Source organism: Budorcas taxicolor, chromosome 17, assembly GCF_023091745.1.
Source record: "Budorcas taxicolor isolate Tak-1 chromosome 17, Takin1.1, whole genome shotgun sequence".
Taxonomy (NCBI): domain Eukaryota; kingdom Metazoa; phylum Chordata; class Mammalia; order Artiodactyla; family Bovidae; genus Budorcas; species Budorcas taxicolor.
Window position 1 is genome coordinate 12,980,515 of NC_068926.1, and position 26,599 is coordinate 13,007,113.

At 43.8% G+C, this 26,599-nt stretch overlaps 1 protein-coding gene across 1 annotated transcript in view; it reads left to right on the plus strand.

The window, feature by feature from the left end:
* The window catches only part of ZNF827 (zinc finger protein 827), a 188,751-nt gene that overhangs the window by 90,818 nt on the left and 71,334 nt on the right, over positions 1–26,599 (plus strand). Inside the window, exons 6-7 of the mRNA XM_052654889.1 lie at positions 12,034–12,273; positions 14,703–14,757. Of these exons, the coding sequence (XP_052510849.1) occupies positions 12,034–12,273; positions 14,703–14,757 (295 nt within the window). The remainder of the gene's footprint in view (positions 1–12,033; positions 12,274–14,702; positions 14,758–26,599) is intronic.

The window sequence follows — 26,599 nt, forward strand, 5'->3', positions numbered from 1 at the left end:
ACAGAGAGAGAGAGAGAGAGAGAGAGAGAAGGAAGGGGGGCATACAGAAAACCTAACCCCATAACTTTAAACAAGATTCTCCTCGTGTTGAGATTATTGTGCATCTTTTTCACCTGGAAAAGATGGTCTAATGTTCTTTTTTGACATGAACCATTTTTAAACTCTTTTTTAACTTGTTGCAGTATTGTTTCTGTTTTATGTTTTGTTTTTTTGGCCGTGTGGCACCTGAGATCTTAGCTCCCTGACCAGGGATTGAACCCGAACCCCCTGCATTGAAAGGCAAAGTCACTGGACTGACAGGGAAGTCCCAGTCTAATTTAATTAATCAATTAATTGTCTGATGAATTATTTAAAGGTGTGCACAGCTTTGTGTTTCTTCTTCATAGATACTGGCTTGCTCTTGATTTGCTGAGTTACTCCTATGCAGTTCTAGGTGGGGTGTGTGTCTCTGTGTGTGTGTCTGTGTGTCTGTGAGTGTGTGTGCACTGGAGGTCATTGTAAGGCTCTTCTATTGAAAAATGCTATTTTTTCCTTTTTTTTAACTGAAGGGGGGAAATTCAGTTCCCTTCCTCACACCATTTGTCTGCCCTGCCCTCAGCTGTGCCTGTTACCCTCAAGTCCAGAGACCATGCATTTTATCCATTGCAGAGACTAAGTCTCCTATTCTGCTGTTCCAGGAAGAGGCAGTGGAACGCTGTTCTTGAAGGTTCTTGTGTATTAGGAGAACTAGAGAAAGATTGCTGCACCACTGTTCCCTTTCATGGAGAGCATATCTTCTCTCTTTCCTTGGGAAGAGATGACCGATACATCCAGTAGGGACAGTAGGAGCCTGAATTTCCTCTCCTGGGATGTGGAAGCTGCCGTGGGTAAGCCCTGGGCATGAGATTTGTTCCTCAGAGCAGGACTAGGGAGCTTTTACTCAGCTGAGGACCACTGTGGAGACACATGACGTTTACATTCTTTTAATTGATGTATAGTTGATTTACAGTGCTGTGTTAATTTCGGCTGTACAGCAAAGTGATTCAGTTATGCATATATATACACTTTCTTTTTTTATATTCTTTTCCATCATGGTTTATCATTGGATGTTGAATATAGCTCTCTGTGCTGTACAGTAGGACCTTGTTGTGTGTCCTTTCTATATAGGAAAGCTTACATCTGCTAACCCCAACCTCCCACTCCGTCCCTCCCCCTTGGCAACCACCAGTTTGTTCCCTGTGTCCATGGTTCTGTTTCGTACATTCATTTCGGTCATATTTTAGATTCCACATGCAAGTGATATCATAGGGTATTTGCACTTCTCAGTCTGACTTCACTTCTCTTCGTATGGTCATCTCTAGGTCTATCCACGCTGCTGCAGATGGCATTATTTCATTCTCTTTAATGCCTGAGTAGTATTCCACCATATATGTATGTATGTATATATATGTGGGCCTCCCTTGTAGCTCAGTTGGTGAAGAATCTGCCTGCAATGTGGGAGACCTGGCTTGGATCCCTGGGTTGGGAAGATCCCCTAGAGAAGGGAATGGCTACCCACTCCAGTATTCTGGCCTGGAGAATTCCATGGACTGTATAGTCCATGGGGCCTCAAAGAGTCAGACATGACTGAGTGCCTTTAACATATATATGTGTGTAAATATATATATATTTAAAATTTTATAATATAAATATATTTATATTTTTCTGACTCTTTCCCGACCTCATGGGCCGTAGCGCACCAGGCTCTTCTGTCCGTGGAATTTCGCAGGCAAGAATACTGGAATGGTTGCCCTTTCCTTCTCCAGGCATCTCCTGCACTGGCATGTGGGTTCTTCACCCCCGAGCCACCTGGAAAGCCCGTGTGCACCTGCTACGTCTTCTCTATCCATTCGTCTGCTGATGGACGCGTAGGGTGGACAAGTTCTGTTCTTACTGCATGGACTAGAAGCAGGAGAGATGGCGCCTCTGTGTACTTTTCACCTGAACTGAATGCCGTCACTTCCCCAGCATCCTAACTGGATTATGGGTTAAGAAGTAGATAGAATATCTGATCTTGTTGTTTATCTTTGTACCACGGAGAGATGATTTGGCCGGTGTTACTTGGATCCCTGGTTTTTGAATCTGAGGAGTGAAGGGAGATGGGGGGGGGGGGGTCTTCCCATCCGCCCCCTCCCCTCCCCTTCTCCACTTGGTACTGTTGGTTTCAGGGCCACTTGGGGGCTGGATTTGAATGTGATTCAGCTCTACCTAAAGTGCATCACTTGAATGCAGCGAGAGCTGTCACCCACACTTCTAAACAAAGTTTTAAGTAATAAACCTGACCCCTCCAGGAATCAGTTCATACACACCTGGACCGCATTTTTGTGCCCAGCCCAGAACTTTTTGAGAATGGCAAGTTGAAGACAAAAGATTTTCAGTTCATCTGATCGACAGGGGTATCACTCTAGAAAGTGAGATGTTTCCATATGGAGTCATTGGTGTTGCTTCTAGAGGCTCTTTTGTTATTATTCAAAAACACTGAGTCCGGATCACGGTGGCAGTCCAGAGGGAGCACAGCCGCTTGTCGTTGTTTCCTTCAGTACCACTGCCGGTGCTGGACCCTTCTGTATGCAGGTTCGTGGCATGCGTGAGTGTCCACAGCAGACTGAGGAGTCGGGGAGGGGAGAAGCATTGCACACCGACTGTGTGCTCTGCCTCGAGCAATGCACGCGACAAACAGGTATTAATCCAATATCTTCAAAGTCCTGGGAATGAAAGTGGAATCAGAACGAGGCCCTTGCCAAGCGTTCAGTCCACAGGGGAAACAAATCTGTAAATAATAGAACTACAGCCCAGTGCAACGTTAGCAAGGTCTGAACTGTCTAGAGGTAGGACAGAGGGAAGGGTGCCATCTGATGGAGATAAAGGAAGGCCCTCACAGAAGGATGTCTAAGTCATTTTGAAACCTGTCTAGGTTATTATCAAGAGAAGGGAATAAGGTGAGGAACCCCAGGCAGCGCTAGTGGTAAAGAAGCCGCCTGCCAATGCAGTAGATGAAAGAGACGGGGGGCGGTTCGATCTCTGAGCTGGGAAGGTTCTCTAGAGTAGGAAGTGGCAACCCACTCCAGGGTTCTTGGAGAATTCCATGGACAGAGGAGCCTGGCGGGCTACAATCCATGGGGTCGCAAAGAGTCGGTTGGACACAGCCAAGCAGCTGAGCACAAGGTGAGGAATGGTGGGGTGTGTTTGGGCAGGTGGCAGATTTCAGTGCGGCAGGGAGAGTGGGGCTGAGGGCTTCTGTGAGGCAGACACTAAGGAAAGGAATGCTTGTAAGGGTGTGGATGCCCAAAGGCAGGAGTGGGCAGCGCCCCTGCACTGCCACCATCGCCACCTTCCCCGCCGACCTCTGTGCACATGGCCGCTGTGCTGGGCCCGCCCTCTCCGCCTCTTCCTCCCCTTCTTTTCTTCCTCCTCCTCTGTAGGAGCGGACGGTAACAGTTCTCCCCCATCCTCTGCTCTGTACTCACCCTCCCTTTCTGCTCTCACACAGCCCCTTGGATTCAGATGACTTCCGGTGTGTCTGCTCTCTTACTGCCTCTAAGCCGTCACGACCTCCACTTCTTGTGGGAATCACAGATACTTAGCCAACACAGAGCTGAAAATCTCCCTTCATATTTCTCCCCAACCCAGCTTTCCTTATTCTTGTTTATGTGTGAAGAAGAATGTGGTGAAAGTTGCTCACTTGTGTCCAACTCTTTGTGACCCCATGAACTATAGAGTCCATGGAATTCTCTAGGCCAGAATACTGGAGTGGGTAGCCTTTCCCTTCTCCAGGAGATTTTCCCAACACAGGGATCGAATCCAGGTCTCCCTCATTGCAGACGGATTCTTTACCAGCTACACCACAAGGGAAGCCCATTCTTATTAGTAGCATTTTCCGAATTTCAGAGGCTTAAAAGTCATAGAATTGTTACTTTTAAAAATTTCACCTCTCCCTTACCCAGACCGTACACAAGTTTTCTTCACAATTACTGTCACGTTGGTGACTTCATTCTTGAGTCAGACTCCGCCATCAGTGCCTCAGCGCTCAGCCTCTGGAATATCTTGGGAGTCTTCTCTCCCCTTGTGAACAGCAGTTCAGGCTCTCATCATCTCCTTGCTTGGATTGCTGTTAATACAGAAAGTCCCCATCCACTCCCCATTCCCATTTCTGCCAGTCCCTTCGTCCCGTATAAGCATCTCTGCCCGATTGCCCTTCCGAAATGTCATCTGATCATACTGCTTCTCCAATCAAACCCTTGCTAAAGGCTGGATCCTCGCAGGCTCCCCATTTAGGACCGGCTTAGCGGTTCAGCCTTTAAGATTCCATGTTCTGCTCTGACCTGCCCCTCCAGTGTAATTTCTCTGGAATATAACCTGATGCTCTTTGCTGACCAGGATGTTAAATGGAAGATCTGGCTTCAGCAACAAGGTTTCTGCATGAAGAATTTTTTTAAAATGTGAAAACTCCTGACCTGGAGTCAGAAAGTAGAATGATGGTTGCCAGAGACTGAGGGGAGGGAGAGATGGAGAGTTAGTGTTTTATGGGTGAAGTTTCGGGGGGAGATGAAAAATTCTGGAGCTGGAGGCGGGTGATGGCTGCGCAGCAGTGTGAATGTATTTACTGCCCCTGAATAGTATGCTTGAAAATAGTTACAGCGATTCATTTATGTTACATGTATTTTACACACACACATACACACGCCCTGTACTTCTTAGCCAAATAGAGAGACTGTAAAAGCGAGAGGTTGTTGAGGGTTGGGGTGAGGGGATTTTGTAGAGAACTGGGCTGATTCCCCACTGCAGGGTAATGGGGACAGGAGGAGGGGTTCCAGCCTCTCACCTCAAATCTGAAAGGGGCATCATCTGCAGAGTTGGTCACATGTTTTCCTCAGTGGGGAGCCTCGTGGCCTGGCACCTGACAAGGCTGAGAGATGGCAGACTGCCTTGGTGTGGTCTGCGTGGGGCCTGAACTCACTTTCTCTGATCAAATGAAGAGGCAGGTGTTCCCCGTGGCCCCTGCGTGGACCAGATTCCCACAGGAGGGTCACCAGGGATGTTATCAAAAATGCTGTCTAGGAGCTGCCTGGAGACTTGATGGTACCCTTGCCCACTCACGAGATGGAGGCCTGCAGGGGTGTCCCCGGGGAAGTGGGGGAAATCAGTGAGCCCAGGCTAGAGGGCGTTCAGCCAGGTAAAGGAAATGCCGGGGGCAATCACCACCAAGTCAGAGGTCTCTGAAGACCCCATGGGCGGATCCCATAGGAGAGACGTCCGCCAACCTGAAGAGGGTAAAACCATTCTAGAACAGGGCAGTGAGCTTTCCCTCCCCTCATCTCTTCTCCCACCACCTCCTCACTTCACTGATTCTGGGGTCTGGAAGGACAGCTAGTGTGATGGGGAGAAGGCAACAAGATCGGGAGAGGGAGCCGACCCCACCACTTCCCGCATCTCGGGCATCCTGGGAGGACCAGGGATCACCTTCACAAAAGAGCTGAGCTGTGGATTAACCCATGTGGCTGAGCCTGCTATATCCTGAAACAAGAAGTTTTGTTTTGTTTTGTTTTGTTTTTTTGCCATTTAAAGGGTTGTTAGGCCTTGCATTATCTAAGCATTATCAGGTTTTAAGCCTGCCTGAGTTTTCACCCAGAAACAAGAGAAGAACGTTTTCCTGCCGGGCAGGTTTAAAGACTGGCAGACAAAGATAGAGTTGCTCTTACGTTGACACCCCCTGAGTCCTGCTCAGTCAGGGAGCCAGTTGCACCTCCCAGCTTTGATGCTCCAGACAGACAGACAATGTGATATTCCCTGGATGCTCCTGGCCGAGTACAATTCCACTTCTGTGCTTTGCTTTCTGACCTTCCACGACTCCTTTTCCCACCCTGCATTTGAATTTTACTTCTTGTGTGAGAGGGCTGTTGATACTTGTCTGGTCATCCATCCATTTGGATTTAAACCGCTTGAGGGCAAGAACCACGTCTTATTTACCTCTGAATACCATGAATCAGCCATCATGATTCTGAGTACATGGCAGACATTAAAAAAAAAAAAATATAGAAAGACCGAGTGACTGATGAATGAAATAACCCAGTTTGATAGCTAATATATATTTGTGTTTATGAAGGTGGGAAAGAAAACAGTGTTACGGCATTCCCATTGCTTTTTTCTCCTCTGTTGCCAAGCAGAGTTTGCATGCAGTTTGTTGGAGTCACAAACAACTCTTCTGATGCTTCCAGGCATGCACACTGTTCTGTGCACCTCTAAAGAGGAAGTAGTGGCTTTTTACCAATGCATGTAATTGTTTTCCATTTAAAAAAAAACCAAACTACATGACAAGATACCCGTACTCATCATAGAAAATTATAAAATACAAATAAGCATTGCAGTAAACAGTCACCCGCAATCCACCTCCCAGGCATCACCTCCTTTTAACACTCTCCCATCTTTTCCCATATGCCAAGTTCTCTGTTGAAATAGTAGTAGAGACCACTGGAGTCAAATTAATATTTGTCTTATCATTTTAGGAAGAGATTGCAGAGGAATCGGAAGTGTGTGAAAGGGGAAGATGTTGGAAAAGCATAAAATCCTGAATGTCTAGATACGTCCCTGGGTGGGGAAGTCAAAGCAAAGAGTGAGTGAAGTGATGAACTCAACCCTCATTATGTTAGAATGCTGTTGCTGTTTAGTCGATAAGTCGTGTCCGACTCTTTGCGACCCCGTGGACTGTAGCCCGCCAGGCTCCTCTGTCCATGGGATTTCCCAGGCAAGAGTACTGGAGTGGGTTGCCATGCCCTCCTGCGGGGCATCTTCCCAAGCTAGGGATCAAACCCGCATCTCCTGCTTGGGGATTCTTTACCACTGCACCTCCTGGGAAGCCCCTCCCCTATGTTAGGATGCTCCACACAAAAGGGAGCGAGCTGGGGACCAAGAAAGAAATGTAGCAGAAACTTTGTTCGCAAGTCAGCCCACCTCCTGCATCCTCAGCCAGCTGAGATACTGTTGAACCAAGCTGGAACTTAGAAGCAGCTTCTTTCTTCTTTGCCTTGGTTGCTAATTAAATGGGGTCAGAGGAGAAGGGGCAAAAACAAAAAGTGTGGCAAAACTTTACAGCCGTATTTTTCCACTGGGGAGATTTTGCCCCCCAGAGGACTTTGGAGATGCCTGGAGTTATTTGTGGTTGTCACAATTAGAGGGCTGGTGCTTCTGGTATCTAGTGGTTAGAGACCAGAGATGTTGCTGAACACCCTACAGTGCACAGCACAGCCTCCCACGGCAGGGAAGTATCTGGCTTCAAATGTCCATAGGTTCAGAAATCCTGCCTTTTAAAAAAGGTAAGGAAACACTTGGCAGTGCTGCTATTGCATGGAAGTGCAAGGACTATAAAAATATTTATTGAATTATGTCTCACTTGCCCACTGAGCTGTCAGTTTGAAAACTTATCAGTGAATCTGGAGTCTGTCAGGTAGGTTACAAATGCTAAAGGTTTTTTAACAGCCATCGGTGTTTTGTGCAGTTTTGAAAGGTCAAGAGTTGTCATAAGAAAGAGAAGAAAGCACTTCATGGAAAAATCATACTTGAAATTATCCCAAGTAGCTTTAAAAAAAAACTGATTTGTTAGTAACATCACAAGTCAGATTGCTTCAGGTGACCAATGAGAAAGGAAAAAGATTGAAGGTATTTTCCATCTCTGTCTTTGAGTAGCTTTGAAAGACTGAAATGACTGTGGTTCCCCTCTCACCTTTTTCCTCACCCCACAGTAAATGCCACCAGTTTCAAGTAACTAAAATGTGGCCTATTATTTTGCATTAAGTTCAATAAAAACATCTGTGAAATCTATAAGTCATAATTCAGCTCCCCCCAAAGTTGGTTTTTTAGAATATGTTCTACCCTAAATTAGCCAGAGGACTTTATGCAGTATACTCATGTTTAAACATAAGGAAGCTTTGTGCCCAGTATGGAGGGAGAAGGAATACTATGTTAATTTCATTGTTATTTCAGGTCTGTTTCAATCTGAACTGCTGGGTTGTCTGAACTAGCCAAGTAATGTTACCAGTTAGTAATATCATCTTTAAAATGCTTAAATTTAACCATCTGTTATTCAGAGCATCTATGAATCGTTAGGAGGATTGAAGTACTTTTGGTATGAAACAAAGGGCTTGGAAACTGGTACCTAATGGGGGAAGCAAAATTAGCTTGGGCTTCCCTGGTGGCTCAGTGGGTAAAGAATCTGCCTGTAATGCTGGAGACTTGGATTCAATCCCTGGGTTGGGAAGATCCCCTGGAGGAAGGCATGGCATCCCACGCCAGTATTCTTGCCTGGAATGTCCCCAGGGACAGAGGAGGGTGGTGGGCTACAGTCCATGGGGCTGCAAAGAGCTGGACACAACTGAGAGACTAAGCACACAGCAGATAGTGGGCATTTTTCTTCTAAGAATTCTGCTTAAGATGTCACCCAAGCTGCAGAGAAACTTGAAGTGTTACTTCAGTGTTTCAAGTAATGTTAGTGTTACTTGAAGATGTGATAGTTCCTGTGGTTAGCCATACCTTGAAGCACGGTGTTGTATTTCACGGTGTTGTATTTCACTAAATATTTTGACTCTAAACTAATCCAGATTTAACTAATATATAATTTTTTTATCTTTGTTGTATTAAAATGTTTAAAAATTTGAAAAATAAAACATTTGAAAGCTGGTGGACAAAACTGATTTCATTAAATCCAGGAGTGGAAACAGACAGGTGATTTTTAATCCAGGAGCAAAGCTGGGGAAAAGGGGCTTTTGGGGAGATAAATAATAGAGCTTCTTTCTAGCTTTGCTCTTTCTATGTTTGTTAAGTTGTTGTTGTTGTTTTTTAATGAAATGAATCCCTTTCTAGCGTCCCTTTGAGTTTGTCCTCGGGCCTTAGGATGACTTGCAAGGCTCAGAGACATCATTATGTACCTGTGACACTGACCCCACTGTTTATTTTCCAAATTCTGAGTAGTTTGAGGGGACACAAAGAGGGCACTGTGTGTGGTGACTGCACCTATGGGTAATCTAAGGGAAGGTCAGGATGGCTGTCTAGTCCCCAAGTCCCTTAAGGGGTCAGGGGGTGCAGTCAGGACTCAAGAAAGAATCAGATGGTTTAGAAGTAAAGACACAGAAGCCAGGCATGTAACTTGGAAAGCTTTATATCCTTCTTTTCTTTTCCTTTTTTTTTTTTTTTTAGGATGATCAAATCAATGAATGTGGTCTTTATGAGTGTCACAGACATGCAAAGAAAAAAGAAAAAAAACCCAACTTGACAGGAATGTGGGGAGAGGGATCTAAATTAAATATAACAATTGCCTGCAGTTTAGTTGCTGACAAAAATCAGGTCGTTTTCTCTGAGAAGCATGTGTAATACGTCAGGAAGAAAAAAAGCACAATGAGCACACTTCTTACATGAAATCTTATGGGTAGCACCCTATTAATTTTGTTTTATTAAAAATACTCCTCTATCTTCTTTGTTGCAAATCAATAATCTGCATATACTTGACTTTCACTTGCCTCATACTTGGCAAGGAGACCCTAGCTTTCTCTGACTACCCCGCTTAGAGCAATGAGATCTCCCTGTCATATTTCCTAACTGTCCCACAGATCTGCACTTGCTTACTAGTGCCCCTTACTGTTATGTCTGTCTGTCTATCTGCCTATTTATCCATCCACTGGGCTGGCCAAAAATTTCATTCCAGTTTTCCCTTAGGACCTTAAGGAAAAACCCAAATGAACTTTTTGGCCAACCCAATATGTATCTATCTATCCATCCATCCATCCATCCATCACAAATGACCACCAACTTGGTAGCTGAAACCAACAGAAATGGGGGCCAGAAGGCTGAAATCTGAAGGTTCTAGGGGAGAATCTTTCCACACTCCTTCCAAATGTGTGTTGGCTCCAGGCAGTCCTTAACTTGTGACTGCAAAACTCCAGTCTCTGTTTGTCTTGGTCTGTTTGAGCTTCTGTTCCAGAACATCATGGACTGGCTCGCTTGTAAACAACAGCCATGTATTTCTCACGGATCTGGCGTCTGGGAGTCGAGGATCCAGGTGCCAGCGTGGTCAAGTGAGAGCCTCCTTCCTGGTTCACTGTCAGGCATCTTTGCCCTGTGTCCTCACGTGGAAGAAGGGGCACGGGAGCTCGCCGAGGTTTTCTTTACAAGGGCACCAACCCAGTGCATGGGGGATGGCTCCGCGTGACCTAATCACCTCCCAAAGGCCCTACTTCCAAACACTGTCACCTTGGTGATTAGGCTTCGACATACTAACTTGGGGTGGGGATACCAGCATTCGGTCGGCAGCGCAGTATATGTCTTCACGTGGCCTTTTCCACTGTATCTCTCCCTGGTTCTCATCTGTATGATATGGACACTTGCCATTGGACTCAGGGCCTGCCTAGGCAATCCAGTCTATCATCTATCTATCTAGTCCTTTTTGGATTTTTTTTAGGTTTTCCAGAATGCTTGAGTGCACAGTGTACAGTAACAGCTAACAAAGGTTTACTGATTTGAAAGTGTGGCCTTTTTTTTAAAGTGACCCAAATTAATGGCTGGGCTAATTGTCCCACCTTGTTTCCAGGGTGTTCTCTCATTAACGCTAAGGGCCACATGTCCATAAAGACACTCTCGCCTTCCAAAGTAAATGTATGTTTCAAGCTAGAGACCAAAAGTTCAATAGCCACGCCTAAAGCTAGAGCAGTCAGCAGGTTGAACTGTTATTATAACTTGTAGGATTGTTGTTTTTCTAAGTGTTACTCCTTGGGCTGCAATTAACTTCCTGGGTGGTCTTGAGGATTACTAGCTCCCAGCAAGGTGTAAATGTCTCGGTGGCATCAAGCCTATTTATTCTTTATTAATTTAGGTGCCCTGGAAAAGAAAGAAAAAAAATATTGGTTGGAGCTTTCGAAAGAGGGGGAGAAAATCATAGTATGAATATGCTCGCTCTTATTTGATTCACTGCAGCTGAGTATGTTATAAATATAAAACAAGGGCAGATGTTTGCCGTGTTCTCCGTAAGTTCTAGAAGCAGCATGGCAGAGAAGAAATAGCATGTGAAAGTGATCACGAGACTGCGGTCAGGAAACCTGGTTCTACATCTGGGAGACATCCACCCTGCTTCTGCTGCCATTTGTGTGGCCTTGAGCAAGTCACTTGACCTCCCTGAGCTTCCGTTTCCTACCTTTTCTGGAAGTCAGATGAGTTAAACTAGTTTTCTGTTTTTTTAAAAAATTAGAGTGTAAGTGCTTTACAATATTCTGTTCATCTCTGCTGTACAACAAAATGGATCAGCTATATGTATACATAAACCCCCTCCCTCGAGAGCCTCCCCCCGCCCCTCTAAGTCATCACAGAGCTCGGAGCTGGGCTCCCGGCACTGCACAGCAGCTTCCCATCAGCTCTCTGTCTCACCCTCGGCAGGGTGTCTATGCCACTGCTGCTGTCCCAGTTCACCCAGCCCCCTCCTCCCCACTGCTGGGTCCTCTCATCTCTCTTCTACGTCTGCATCTCCGTTCCTTCCCTGTAGATCGGTTCATCCGTAACATTTTTCTAGGTTCCACATATATACATTATTATATGATACTTGTTTTTCTCTTTCTGACTTGCTTCACTCCATATAACAAGAGTTCTAGGTTCACTCCACAGCACTACAAATGACCCAGTTTCATTCCTTTTTTTATGGTCAGTAATATTCCATTGTATACACCTCTTCTTTATCCATTCATCTGCTGGCGGACATCTAGGTTGCTTCCGTGTCCTAGCTATTAAAAATAATGCTTCAGCGAACACTGGGGTAACGTATCTTTTTGAATTACGCTTTTCTCAGGGCATATGCCCAGGAGTAAGGATTGCTAGGTCGGTCATAAGGTTAAACTAGAAGGTTTTCAAACTGTGCTCCAGTGTGCCACGGTGCTTTGTTCTTAACCACTCCCTTGTGGTTCTCTCTGTGATGAAAAACTGGGTTTGGTTCAGAATTAAGAAACTCTAGCATGTTTGTTCTTCATTGACCTGTTTGCATTGCAGCGGAAAGCTACAAGGACACTCAGATGGTGAAGATTAAAGAGGAGCCTATGGAGGTTGACATCCAGGACTCGCAGGTCTCAGTATCACCCAGCTGCAATGTTGGCTACAGCACTTTAATCGGGCGAGAGAAAACGGAACCCTTGCAGAAGCTGCCAGAAGGCAGAGTACCCCCGGAGAGAAACCTATTCAGTCAGGACATCTCCGTGAAGATGGCATCTGAGCTGCTTTTTCAATTGTCAGGTACGTTTTCCTGCAGGAAAAAAAAAAAAGTCAATAGTTGGGCCTGATTTGAGGGAAAGCCACTCTAACAAAGTAAAAAAAAAAAAAAAAACACCTGCATTATAGGCTTTTTTAGACAGAAATCCATTTTGTTACTTTAACATGGATTCCGCCACTCAAAGGAACAGTCCATCAGATGTTGCCAAGTCAAACTCCTGCCAAACTTTCTTTAATAAATAGTTAAGAGTCATTTGAAATTAGAACTCTATTCAGTTCCATGCAAAAGATCCCTGTTGCATGGATGAAATATCTCACCTCTAGTTTTGTTTAGGCAGTTGATCTGATTAACAGCCTTTTTTTTTTTTTTTCTAATGTGCAAAAGATTAACTTCAATTAACTCTAACAGTGGCTGAATTACCATGAATTCCAAAGTAGTGTGGTCGGAATTAATGAGATTTTACTATATCTTGCCCCTGCAAAAAAAAGTCAAGGAAAGGGAAAAGTAAAAGATGAAACTGTAGGGACTCTTTCCCCGGCTATAACCTGGTAGAACATTTTCTGTAAACCAACATTTTCTGCTTGGACTACTTAAAATCCAAAGTCTAGAAGTCAGTTGCTAGCTTAGCTAAATGTCTTGAGAGAATAGGTAAGGGTCCTAGAATCTAAGTTGTTCCATTTATTACCTTTTTCAAGCAGCATCCTCTTTGTTGTTATCAAATGTGCTGTTACTGTTTGAATGTGATTGAGATGAATGAAGGAGACTCATGTAAGATTCAGACTTATATAGAAACACAGATACTTTATCTTTGGTCAAGCATTGGCCTACATACTGAAATTCAGGCATCAGTAGTGTTTGTCACCGATGTTTCATGAACTCTGTTTTGCTATGACTTGCAGATTTAAAACACCATTATTTAAATGCCACATTATTTAAGTGCTAACTTTTCTCCACTAAGAAAAACCCCAGAAAAAGGAAAGAAGCTAGGATCTGCATGCCACTCTGATAGCTCATTTTCTCGTTGGCCTTGTGACACCACCCATAGCTGTGAAGTTACTGGTTGCTGCTGAAAATGGTGGCGGTGGGTTCTCAAACAAGACCTGTGCTTGTGTAGAGCTCAGCGGGGTGGAAATAGTGAAGTCAGTAAACTGAGTAGGCCATATAGTTCTTGGCAAGTTCCAAAGATGCTCCAAACATGCAAGATGCTTTTCTTTTAGAAAAAAAAAAGGCAAAATAGGCTGAACGCATCTCTAAAAACAGTGTAATTTTGTGAGTGATTTGGCAGTTCAGATTTGCAGAAGTGAGGCCAGTGTGGCTCTTTTCAAAAAGTCTCTATCTCCAGCAGTACATTATCACGGTCTACTATCAGCTCAAAACTTTGTGTCTGAGAGTTCTCACCCTGGCGCTGTCGCTGACCGCCCCGGTGACCTCAAGCAAGTCATTTAGCCCCGATTTCCTGTTCTCTCAAAGAACCCTGCCTGTGAATCCAAATTCACCCTCGTTGTCACTGTTGAGTGGAAGAAAGGAATCGTCCACGCAAACATGCACACAGCAGCCTCAGACCAGTGTTTAAAAGCGTGGGAAAGATAGCATTAATCTTTGTTTATGTTTTCTCCCCGAATCCATGAGATTAGGGGTTTTTCACTTGCCCTGCCGTTGAAATCTGAAACCCTTGTAGAGGTGGCCAGGTTTCCTCTGGAGACTTAAAAGAAGCCACTGAGAGCTGTGACAGTCAGAAGCCTCACATCTGAACTGGTTAGGGAAGACCAGAGGTCAACTTTTGTGCTCTTGAAAGCTAATTAAATAATTTCTGACAGCTGGTAGATACAGACCTCAAGACGGAGCAAGGGAGAGTTTACCTCCCCTTGTCTAATGATATTTTTTTTGTCCCCTGTGACATTTATCAGAATAAGCACTCAATGACTCTCACACCCAGAGGTCTTACGACTATTTTTATAGCCTGCCTCACAAAAGGGCCTGACAATACGGAATGCTTAAAGGTTGTCATCAAAGTCAGAGGCGGAACAGTTGCAACAACTGCAGTTTTCATGCTGAATCAGAGAAAAGCAGATTTTCAGTTGGGGGAAAATATAATCGAAATAACTATCTTTGTGCGTGCATGTGTGTGTGTGTGTGTGTGTGTGTGTGTGTGTGTGTGTGGTATGTACATATACTTATTGACGCCTGATGAAAATCAGACACACGCCTGTACTTTGTTAGTAACTCTTTCCCTTTGATTGGTTTTTAGTAAACTATTTTGGTAGATGCTGTTGACATGCTTCCGTTGCCTGCTTTACCAGTAAGACAGGAAGGGTTTGAATGCTTGAAAGAGAAACCAAAAGAAAACCACAAGAGAGAAAGAGATGTGGAGGATGTTTCTGCTTCAGCCTTAAACACACAGATTGAGTCAGAACAAGCTAAGAGATGTCTATTTCATCCTCTCTCTTTACAGAGAAGGTGAGCAAAGAGCACACTCAGAAAGAAAACACCATCCGGACGACCACCAGGTAGGCCACTGTGGGGTCCTCTCGGAATACCCCCTGTGGGAGTCATCAGGCCTGCATCAGAGTTTGAACAGCGTTCCTCAAACCTTTTTCTTTCACTGAGTTCAGAAGTCACCCCCTTTCTACCGTTTTGGGTTTAACTTTGGTTGGTGGAAACAGTAGGGAAAGCAAAGGACCCCAAGGGGAAAGACCATTCATAGTTATTAAACATCTGAGGGTGGCACTGTGTTGCGAGCTTTCTTCATGCTATTTTTTTTTTAATTCCTTACAATGATATTGTGAAGTGGATATTTATTATCCTCTTGGGCTAAAGTTTCCTGACTTGAGGGTTGAAGCAGGTGGCTGGACTGTGACTGGGAGCTGGGTCTGTGTCTCGGGGAAAGCCTCACTCGGTTGGTAGACCGAGTTCAGCTGTGTTCTTCAGGAGCTTTGCGCTGTGAGCTGATCGTTTGTTGCCAGGAACATCCCACCTTTTTAACTCATGGCATTGTTAGGAGAGCAAAAATGTAGAAGAAAGACAGTGCTTTCAAAACTTGCAGGAAAACTGACATCACTAACAACTGTAAGTAAGGAAGCTTCCCCATTTGCCAGAGGAGTTTTAAGAGAAGGTTAGCCAAGGGGCTGCCTGCCTGTCTGCCACCCGTTCCAAGCCTTAACCACCCAGATCTGAGCTGGCAGGCAAGTGCCAACAAGCGCAGACACCTTCACTGGAAAAGGAGCTCTGGGGAGAGACAATCTACCCCTTGGAAGGCTTTTTTAAAAAATGTATTTTATTTATCTCTTGGACATGCCATGCGGCATGTGGGATCTTAGTTCTCCAACCAGGGATGGAACCTGTCCCCCCTGCATTGGCAGCACGAAGTCCTAACCGCTGGACCACCAGGGAAGGATGTTTCTCCCCCTTGGAAGGCTTTAAGTCAAGGAACTTTATTTCCTGAGAAAACTTAGATTCTTCCTTGTGGGAACTGTTGATGGATTTCAGGGTTTTAATTCTTGGGGTGGAAGATGTGCCAGGAATCAAGCTCTGAGCATCACAGAGGATGCTCAGAGTACACAGGAACAGTGCTCCTTTGAACCTTCACCTGAGCTCTTTCTTTTTTTTAATCCCGTGAATTGAAATGTGGGACTGGCACATATCAAACAGTGATTAAAAGAGAGCCAGCTTGCTTTACACAGGGTTTGTATACTGTTAGGGACAGAATCTGCCTCTAGCAGAACCCAGGCATGGTCTTGGCCTTGATCCATGTGTGAGTATACAGATGGGAAACGAGTCTTGCGACCTGATCTGGCCTGTGCGTTCTGTTGGGAAATTGGACTGGGGGGTAGGGAAGTGATTTTGTCTGTTCAGTTGGATGTCCAAATAGGAGGTGCGAACTGCTGGACGTTCCAGACTGCCTTCGCCATGTGAGCTTGTTGTTCAGTCACTAAGCGCGTCTGACTCTGTGACACCATGGGCTGTAGCATCCCAGGCCTCCCTGCCCCTTCCCCATCTCCTGGAGTTAGCCCAAGTTCAAGTCCATTGAATCAGTGGTGCTGTCCAGCCATCTCATCCTCTGCCGCTCTCTTTTCCTTTTACCTTCAATCTTTCCCATCATCAGGGTCTTTTCAATGCGTCTGCTGTTCACATCAAGTGGCCAAAGTATGGGAGCTTCAGCATCAGTCCTTCAATGAATATTCAGGGTTGATTTCCCTTAGGATTGACTGGTTTGATCTCCTTGCAGTCCTAGGGACTCTCAAGAGTCTTCTCCAGCATCACAATTCAAAAGCGTAAAATGTAATCTTAAGGCTATTTTTTAAGTATCTATGCTATGTTCATCTGTCTAAACACATGAAATTGGCCAGATTGGTAGACATCGAAAGACAGCAGATTAAAGATAATAGGTGTCAATTTTAATTTGCTTCCATAGGCTTCCTGAAGTGTCACAGGTCAGGTTCCCTAGACGCAGAGCCTGAGACAGGATTCTCATATGGGTGTGTGCTCTCAGGGCGACCTGCCAGGGTGCAGTGGGTTGGGAGAGACGGGTGGAGCTGAACCAGAACGGGGCATGAGCTGGGTTCTAGCTCCAGTTTCCTTCCACGGAGAGTTCTGAGACACGGATTGCACCACAGAGTAAATCCTGCCTCGAGGTAAAGGAGCCGGCTCTTGGTATCCCCTTATTATCTACTAATTCAGCAGGAAATGTATGGCCCACCACTCTAACCATGAGGGTGGTTCTCGCTGTGAGCAGCCAACACTCCCAGCACCGTGGGGGTGGGTGCACCGGTGCATTAAAGGTGATCTGGGCAGGACCCCAGCAGCGTCTCCTTGGAGGTGTCCTGCTGGCTCTTTAAGACTACATGATGACACTTATGTAAAGGAAAGGTATGCTGAGAGACTTTGTTATGGCATGCTTTTCAGATGTTCCCTGGGAAGAGGTAAGAGGAGGTTTGAACTAGCCCCAAAACAAGTGAAATATGCCTCATAGCCTCAATTCTCTTGGCTGGAGCTGGAGCATAATTATAGGATAGAAAAGACATTTTTTTAAAGCCATTTGGCAAATATGAAGCAATCCTTAAATTCTCCTGTTGCTGGGAGATTATGAGTAAGAAGAAATCCAAATCAGATCTTTTGCCCAAAGCAAAGGAAGAGATGCTTCCTGTGGGCCCCCTACCCCACCCCATGATGTAGCATTCAGAAATCAGTGTTACAGATTTCTTGGTTTATTGTTCTTTGACAAAATCCTTGGTGTGTTTTTATTTTTCCTTCGAGTGGGCAACTTGCCCAATTAGCCTCTCATCAAAGAGATCTCTTTTTTTTCCCCTTCTCACCTCACTACTTAAGGTGGAATAGAATCAAGCTGCCTTGTGCCAGGAAATCCTCTATAACCTGAGTTACTGATAGCAGAAAAAAGAAAAAAATACTAGTTCTATCTCTTCTTTTTTGATTCCTGTTTTAGAAAGAACTATGGTTTTTTTATAAGAAGTTTGCATAAGATCAACTAATGGGGGTTATGTTTTAAGGTATGATTTGTGATACTTTCCAAAATGATTTGCATCAAGCCTCCAAATTTCCATATCTCCTAATTTTTTTAAGTACTAAGTGGAACATTTGGTTAGTTACCTGATTTCCCATGTTTGATTTCCTAGAAGAAGCTGAGCGTCCAGAAGGATCGCTAATGATTGAAGTCAGAGTTCGGAGTTGTCCATGTTTAAGGGTTCCTGGACACATTTGAGATGCTTTCCTTACGAAGGGCAACCCTGGATGCTGGCCTCAGTGCAGTATTGGGATCAGGCACTTCCAAACGCCAGTGGTTGCCTGAGCCCCTCTACACGTTGGGGTCTGCTCTTGAGGTCTGGAGATCCAGGGGAACCAGAGGGGAAGAGAGATGTGCAGTGCTGAAGAAAGAAGCTGATTCTCTATAATTCTCTCCCTGTCCTTTTATCAACCCACAACTTCCACCACAGTTGATTATCGTTATTAATCTTCACTGTAATTGCAACCACAAGAACAGAGGAAAAGTGTAGCAGCCCAGGGTGAGACACTCCGTAGCTTGGCATTCTGATGTGTGCTGGTTTACCCAGGCTACAAGAAGCCCATCCTATAAAGGCTGATGACTGCACCCCTCTTCTCATCCAATCCCCCCTCATCACAGCTGTCCATTGGCAATTCTCTTTGTTGATATCTCGATTACAAGATGGGAGACATGGAAAGAGAAAGTCATGTTAGACAACATTCCTTGTTAGCTATTTCATAAAAGAGGTTTTAGGTAAATACAAGGGTTGAAACCAGTAACTGGCAGGTTTCTGGATCGCTGACTCTCAGTCTCATTTTTCAAAACCTCTTACAATGGAAAATTTCAAATATAGGCAAAAGCAGAGAATGTCCCCAGGATGGAGTTTAAATAATTAGCAGTTCATGTTAGTTCACAAATGTTGTCTCGTCCATCCCTTCGTTTTGTTCTTCCTTCCCCTAGATTATTTTGAAGCAAATCCTAGACATCATTTAAAGAACTAGATTGAAATGCCTTTAAAAAAAATCATTCTAATAACTTAGACTCAGCCGCTTAAATTAGGATCATCTTCCCGAAAGCAAAGGAGAAGACAGTCCACCAGGGCATCCCATGTAGCCAGGCAGCGAAATCAATCTGCTTAGCAGCCGGGATTTGGGATCATGTGGCCCTGCTTACCCATGCCTTGACTTTACCCTTTTTCCACCCATGTCTGTGCCCTCCTGGGGGCACCTCCATTGAATCAGTCCTTCAGTTGGAGCTTCACAGTAAATGCTAAAACAGCAGCTCTTCTGCTTGTTTAACCTTAGAGTGGAGAAAATTCAATCTAAGTGTAAAGAAGTCTCTGCGTCCCCTTTGAGGTAGCGCGTGGCATTCTTAATGCCATTCTGCCTGACAAATGAGATGGGTCCATCCAGACCCAGGAGAACAGAAAGACTGGAGGCTTAAGAGACTAACACAATCTTGATTTTTCGATTTCCTTTCCCGGCACAAGCCTAGGTTCTGCCGGGAGCAGATAACCAGCTAATATGATCATTTGTAGATGAAAACATATGAGGCATGATATCATAACCAGATCCCAAAGTTTCATGGAATAAAAAGAAGGTCTACATCTTCTGACATGGGCCATCACCCAGCCAGATGCTGGATAAGATCGAAGTAGGAAAATGGAACCCCAGAGTAAGAGTCAGATAGCTCCTGGCAGGTGAATTGGACATGCTTGATGTTGCATAACACCGTGAACTTCAAACAATGGCTGCCAAGAACCTTCTCTTGGTTATTTGTTCTCTCTTCCCCATTAATAATTCAGTGTCCATGGGGATATCGGATTGCAGGCCTATGGGAAAACCTTCTCACACCTGGCTTGCTCTGCTCCAAGAGCCAGGAAGTATTTACCTGAATAGTTTTTTTTTTTTTTTCCCCTCCATTACTAGATGAAAAACAGAAGTGGGAAAGTCAGAAAGGTAGAGTCAGATCATGCTGTGCCAACCAATATTTAATTTGCCCAATTTTCAGAATTTGAAATGCGGGCTGTTTTTCTGTGATTTAGATGAAGGCACTTAGAGTGTTTACTAAAAGACATATGTACTTGGAAGTGTCCAATATAGAATTTGCCTGGGTGGTGGTTTGGATGCCTGTCCTTAAATATTTATGAGTCAGTAAAAGAAATTGCACAAATTGGTTAGAGTGCGATGCACTGCTTCAATTTGTACAATTTCCCCTTTTCGTTTTTTAAGAGGCGTAAGAGAACAATGTTCCATTACCTTAAAAAGTAAAAGATTACAAATAAAGAACACTGGATTACATGGAAGCAATTAAGAAAATAAACAGGAAACAGAGCAAATGAAATTGATATTTGAGTAGCTCTGCCTATAGTTGCTTTACCCTTTATATTTTCTGACTTTGAAGGCATAGAACTTTGTTTCTGAAAAATGAAAATTGCTGCTAATTTCACGGGGTCCCTCTAGTTAAGACTTTTAGTGCTTTTTTGGTCAAGTCAAGGCTGCTGGTGGGCCATTGCAAATTTTTGAAAACACCCTTCGTCGAGACACTGCCATCTACTGGAATGCTGTCTTAATAAATATGTAAATCTGTGATGTCTGTGATGTTGAATACTGATCCACCCCCAGGTAGGGCTTCCCTTGTGGCTCAGCTGGTAAACAGTTCACCTGCCATGCGGGAGACCTGGGTTTGATCCCTGGGTTGGGAAGATCCCCTGGAGAAGGGGAAGGCTACGCACTCCAGTACTGTGGCCTGGAGAATTCCGTGGACTCTGTAGTCCATGGGCTTGCAAAGAGCAGGACACGACTGAGCAACGTTGACTTTGACTTTCACCCCCAGATAAGGTGCCTTTGTTCAGTGCACAGCCTGCACCGCTGTCTGTAGCTGCCCTGACATAAATGTTGACTGCAGTGTTTTCCATTGGCAGTCCATCTTTTTCAGCTTTTCTTTGAGTTGTCATTTTTCAAAGAAGTTAAAATCCATCCTTAAACAATCGGTTCTTTGTTTTTAGTACAGAGAGCTGCAGACTACTTTGTGCCTTGCTGCCCTTTGAGATTTTTCCCCTTCTTCCTGCGCCAAACCTTCCTCAGTCCTTTTCTCTATGCCTGTGCGCCGTTGTCCTGTAGGTACCACGCTCTGCTATTGTTCCTCCCATCTGTGGCCTCTCCATCAAGCCGTTCCAGTTGAGGCACTGTGCTTCCAAGACTGCTGAGGCAGTGTCACTGTGGAGAGGCGAGTTTCAGTCTTCCTTTCAAGGATCTGAAGAGGGCTGTGCCTTTCTTTTCTTCCATTTCCGCGGCCTTTTTCATCTTTGTTTCTGCTGGCTTACAACGGCATTCTGTGTGTGGAGCCCAGAGCAGTCAGGAACGAGATGTAAATCTGTGCGTCTCTGTAAGTAGACATCCTTCTTTGACAGATCATACACGGGGGACATGTGCCATGTGGCTTAGGCACCACCTTCCCTCCTGCTCTTCTAATCTGGGGTTTTCCCTCAAGGGTCTCTCCATAGTTGTTACTAGAAATATCTCCAACAGTCCGGGGTTGACCTCTGTGGAGGGGGCAAGCCCTGGTGGACAGCACAGCAGCCCGGGGCCCCTCCACGTTTCACGGGCATTACAGTGAAATGGGACAAGGGTTCTTGCGTCACTGCAGAGACGACTGAGTTCATCTGTGCTCTGCTCACCTCGGTAGAAGCCCGTTGTCCTCGTTCACTAACACAGTCGGCTTCCTGCGGGAGAGCCGGCTCCTTCCACGAGCTGACATTTCACAGATCTGGACATGCAGGCCCACTTCCGTGGCTGTGCCTGGCTCTGGCTCCCCAGGGTCTGGCCTCCCTGTCTCCGCCACCGTCGACAAGGCCTGGCATTGTGCTCCTTGTCCTGAGAAGTTTCCTGGCTCAGCCGTGGATGAATGCTCGAGTTGCAGCAACAGGCATTGTTCCTTGAAACCTTGGTGTTAGGTTATACGGGGTAGAAGCCTGCATCTAGGATACACTTAACTAGAAGTACTTTTCAGAGAAGAAAATTTAAAAACATTACCAAAATGTATTCTTCGTAAAATACCCTACTTTTCTTCTACAATATTTTAAACAGTCTTTTTCTTCCATGACCTTCAGCCTTCAGCACCCGAAATCAACTGATATTAATGGAATCAGACTTTAGATAACAGTTTCCCTTGCCCATGTCTTTTACAACTGCTTCAGTTATGTCATCCTTGGCTTAGTCTTTAAAAGACTAAGAGTCTCTTTAAAAAGAAAGAATTCCAAACTGTAAAACGTATTCATTTTTTAAGTTTTAAAAAATAACTTTTGTTTCCAGAGAATGTAGAAGGCCATAAAGAAGAAATAATAACCACTTATAAACAATCCTGCTACCCAGAGGCAGCCACTGACTGCTAGGATGGTGGTGTGTATCCTGGTTGAATTTTTATCTATTCATAGATGTATACTTTCCTATCAAAACCGGATCCTACCGTATGTACTGTTTTATAATCTTCTCTTTTACCTAGTAATATATTTAGAATTTCTTTTCATATCAGTAAACATAACCCAATATTATTCTTTTAATATTTGCATGTGCCCTAATTTATTTAATATGTCTCCTTAATTATTGAGTATTAAGGGCTTAGTTTTGTTTTCCCAAGTTGTTGCTAATATAAACAATGCCAGGATAAATTGACTCAAGAAACATGCACAGTTTTCAGGCTTTTCTATGAATTGTCTAATTGATTTTCAAAAAGGTTGAATTTACAATTTTACTAGAAGCTAAGACTTTATTTTTGGGGGCTCCAAAATCACTGCAGATGGTGACTGCAGCCATGAAAGTAAAAGACGCTTACTCCTTGGAAGAAAAGTTATGACCAACCTAGATAGCGTATTGAAAAGCAGAGACGTTACTTTGCCAACAAAGGTCCGTCTAGTCAAGGCTATGGTTTTTCCTGTGGTCATGTATGGATGTGAGATTTGAACTGTGAAGAAAGCTGAGCACCGAAGAATTGATGCTTTTGAACTGTGGTGTTGGAGAAGACTCTTGAGAGTCCCTTGGACTGCAAGGAGATCCAACCAGTCCATTCTAAAGGAGATCAGCCCTAGGATTTCTTTGGAGGGAATAATGCTGAAGCTGAAACTCCAGTACTTTGGCCACCTCACGCGAAGAGCTGACTCATTGGAAGAGACTCTGATGCTGAGAGGGATTGGGGGCAGGAGGAGAAGGGGACGACAGAGGATGAGATGGCTGGATGGCATCACTGACTCGATGGACGTGAGTCTGAGTGAACTCCGGGAGTTGGTGATGGACAGGGAGGCCTGGCGTGCTGCGATTCATGGGGTCGCAAAGAGTTGGACACGACTGAGTGACTGAACTGAACTAATGAGAGAGAGAATATTTTAAAGGTCTTTGATTTATCATTAAAAAAATTTTTTTTTTTACAAATTGGAAGGTTAAAAATTATGTCTTATAGTTAAGACCTTTTCATTTATTGATTTCTGGTGATACCAAGCATTTTATTCATGAGGAGGCATTTTTATTTGTTTTTGTTTTTTTTTTTTTCAATTTTTTATTGTCACATTTTTCTGTCTGGTAGTTGATCTGGGTTGAACTTTTTGTTTGATTGTTGATATTGACTTTTTTTATTATGAAAAGTTTTAAAACAAAGCGAAAGAAATAATACAATAAACCACCATGTCCCCACCACCCAGGTTGAAAAAATATTTGTTACACTTATTTCACCAATCTTTTTCTCCTTATGTTTTAGATCACATCCAGGCATGACATTCACTCTCACATTCTTTGAGATATGTATCTCTAAAAACTAAGAGCATTTTCTGCAATACCATTGCATACCTTATAAATTGACAATACGTTTGATTGGTTTATAATTACTAAGAAGGTTCCATTTGATTGGCACCAGCCAGGTATACAGCCATGTCAATGAGGAGGAAAAGGAACCACATCTTGGCTTTCTTATCACCTCCAAAAATTAAAGAGAATTGGGGGTCTGTATGGGTAGCCAAATGATGGAGTGACCTTGGCTCTCCATCTGCCCACAAGCCTCTTTAGATACCCACTGAGTCTGCAGTGCCGAGTCTCAATCTGTAGATAAATGTGGTTCCTTCGAGTTTTACTCACTGCAGTCCTTCTTTCTTTGAAAATGCGTGCACCCAACATGATGAATGACCGGCTTTCTTGGCCTAGCCCATGGGGGTCATAAGAGGGTTTCTCTGTTGCGTCCCTTTTCAGCTTGAATAGGGAGCGTGCTGTTTCAGATGTTCGGGTTGTCCTCAGGTCAGAGATTGGCAGTTGTTTCTCATCTCAAGCACTCTGCTCCACCCGCGTCCCCTGACCTGCCGCCCAGGGTTCTTATACTCAAATAAATAAATAAATAAAATCACTTAAGAGTAAGTGTCCTCGAGAGGGACCGTGTACATGAATGCCATTAAAACCTTGTGTTCTTTCATTTTATATTACCTTTTTAACTGACCTCAAAGAAGTTATAACAGGGAAACTGGCAGTGACTTTTCTATCTGAAATGTTGATATCTGGGCCCATTTCAGAAGAAGCAGCTACGCAATCTCATCCAAAATGAAATGAAGGTCCAAGGGAGCAATTAGGATGACCACATAGATCACGATACTGCAGCCAAAGGACCTTACCAAGGTTGCTCAAAATCCTCTTACAAAAATCGCTAGAACTAAGCAGTTAATATATTTCAAATACCATCATTTTATAAATAAGTTACAAAACATAGAGTTACATAAACCTATGCACAAGAAATAGCAAGCATCCGTTATTATAAATTATTAGCAAATGCCCAAGGACAGTACCATTTGAGAAAAAAATAAGCACTCCCTAAAGAAAATTGCATTAATCATGAAAATTAAGTTGAAAATGAAATAATGTCATATGATCATTTTTTAAAATGGTGTACGTAAAAATAAAGTGTGGCAGCGTTTTTGTAGTTGTGAGCATAGTTTCATGCAAGCTAGTCCAGCTTCTCAGAGGGTTTCTTCTGACCTTTGAGGAAATGTTGAGAATATAGTTATAACTAATCCAGATAGTTCCCCTTATCTTCAAATAATTCTTCCTTTTTCGATATGTTTGAAAGCTTTTTTAAAAAAGGAAACTACGATGCTTTGTGTTCTGTGTCAGTGACTATAGCCTATTATTTGCTGGCAAGGTCTCAGTTTTATTGAGAGAAAAGGTTTCTGGTTTGTTCTCATTTCCTTTGGTTTCATGATCTATAGGTGGAGATTCCATATAGAAGTTACTGGGATCCATTTCAGTCTGCAACATTCATATTTCACATGGTCAGAAGGTCCTGGAACTAGAGTAAGATTTATTCTGGGAAGAATTTAGCCCGTCAGCCAGTCTCTGCTTGAGGCTTCCGGAGGCATAGAGGATTGTTTCCTTAACCTAGTGCCACCTGCTCATTTCAGAATATAAGTGTAGCAAGTCACTCTGGGGTATATATGTCTCAAGGTCTAAGTAATCCAGTAATTCAAGGTCTAATTAATTAAATAATTCGTTAATCTGATTATCTTTAAAATACCAGTGCAATGGTTGTAGACAAATATATGGAATTCCAGCTCTTAAAAAAATTAACCTGATATATCAGTACAGAAAACTAGTAGTTCGGTGTCCTGACTTGAGAGCTGGGGCTGAGTGGAGACTGAGGCAGCCCTGTTACCAGGAGGGGCCTGGGCCGTCTGGCGAGGTGGCCCCGGGGCAGGTGTGTCCTGGGAGGCAGTTCGTGGCTGCAGAGAGAGAACTTTGCCTCCCACAGAACTTTTCCACCCCAGAAGGGGACTTCTGGCTCTTTCACAATATATAACTTCTCCAAAATATATAAGTCAGATCATCTGTTCTTAAAATTTCCCTAAAATAAAGCAAAATAAAAATTAACTAACATTGTTTTGGACATATTTTACCCAGCTCTAGGGGAAAAAATCCAGAAGCCCCGTTATGTTGCTTGACACATAGCTGAAGAGATCATTAAGTACTTTTACCAGAAAATAGTTGCTTGGCTTCCCTGGTACCTCAGGCAGTAAAGAATCTGCTTGCAATTCAGGAGACCTGGGTTTGATCTCTGGGTCCGGAAGATCCCCTGGAGAAGGAAATGGCTACCCACTCCAGTACTCTTGCCTGGGAAATCTCATGTACAGAAGAGCCTGGTGGGCTACAGTCTGTGGGGTCACGAAGAGTCAGACACAACTAAGCACCTAACATTTTCACTTTTTCACTTGAAGATACATCATCTCTTTATACTGATTGAAGAAAAGTTTGTCTATGTGTGGATTGAAGGCAGAAAATCCCTTCAGGATGACTTGCCCAAAACTCTTACATTTAATAGAAATAAGTAGATTTCTATTCTATAAAACAGTCCTGATATAAGTAGATCCTTATAGATTCTGAGGACAAATTCATTACAGAGCAGTCTTTTTTTCTTGCTTAATCTTTGTTTTCTATTTGCTCTCCCCAGGCTCAATCCTTAAAGTCATTACTATTTCTTTCAGAAGGAAAAAATTAATTTCTTCTCTGTTGCTCCTTTAAAATTACAGTGCGATTTCTAAGAGTGAAGTCTTTTTCCTTAAGGCTCTCTTACCTACTGTATCCACCTTCTTTCCTGTTCCTTTCTGCTTTGTTTTGCTATCATAATGCGAGTGAGAATTCCCCTTAACATGTTGATTTCAGTGGTGGCCCAGGGGGAGGACTGGTTTGTAAGTAGCTGGGTCTTCTGTTTTGCATGAAGCTGAGTTCCCTGTTGGCATTCATATGTTAAAGGTGGAAATACTTGTGCCACTTAGCAAAATGTATCACTATTTAGGGCCACAATCTTTTATGGACTCTTTTATTATTTGT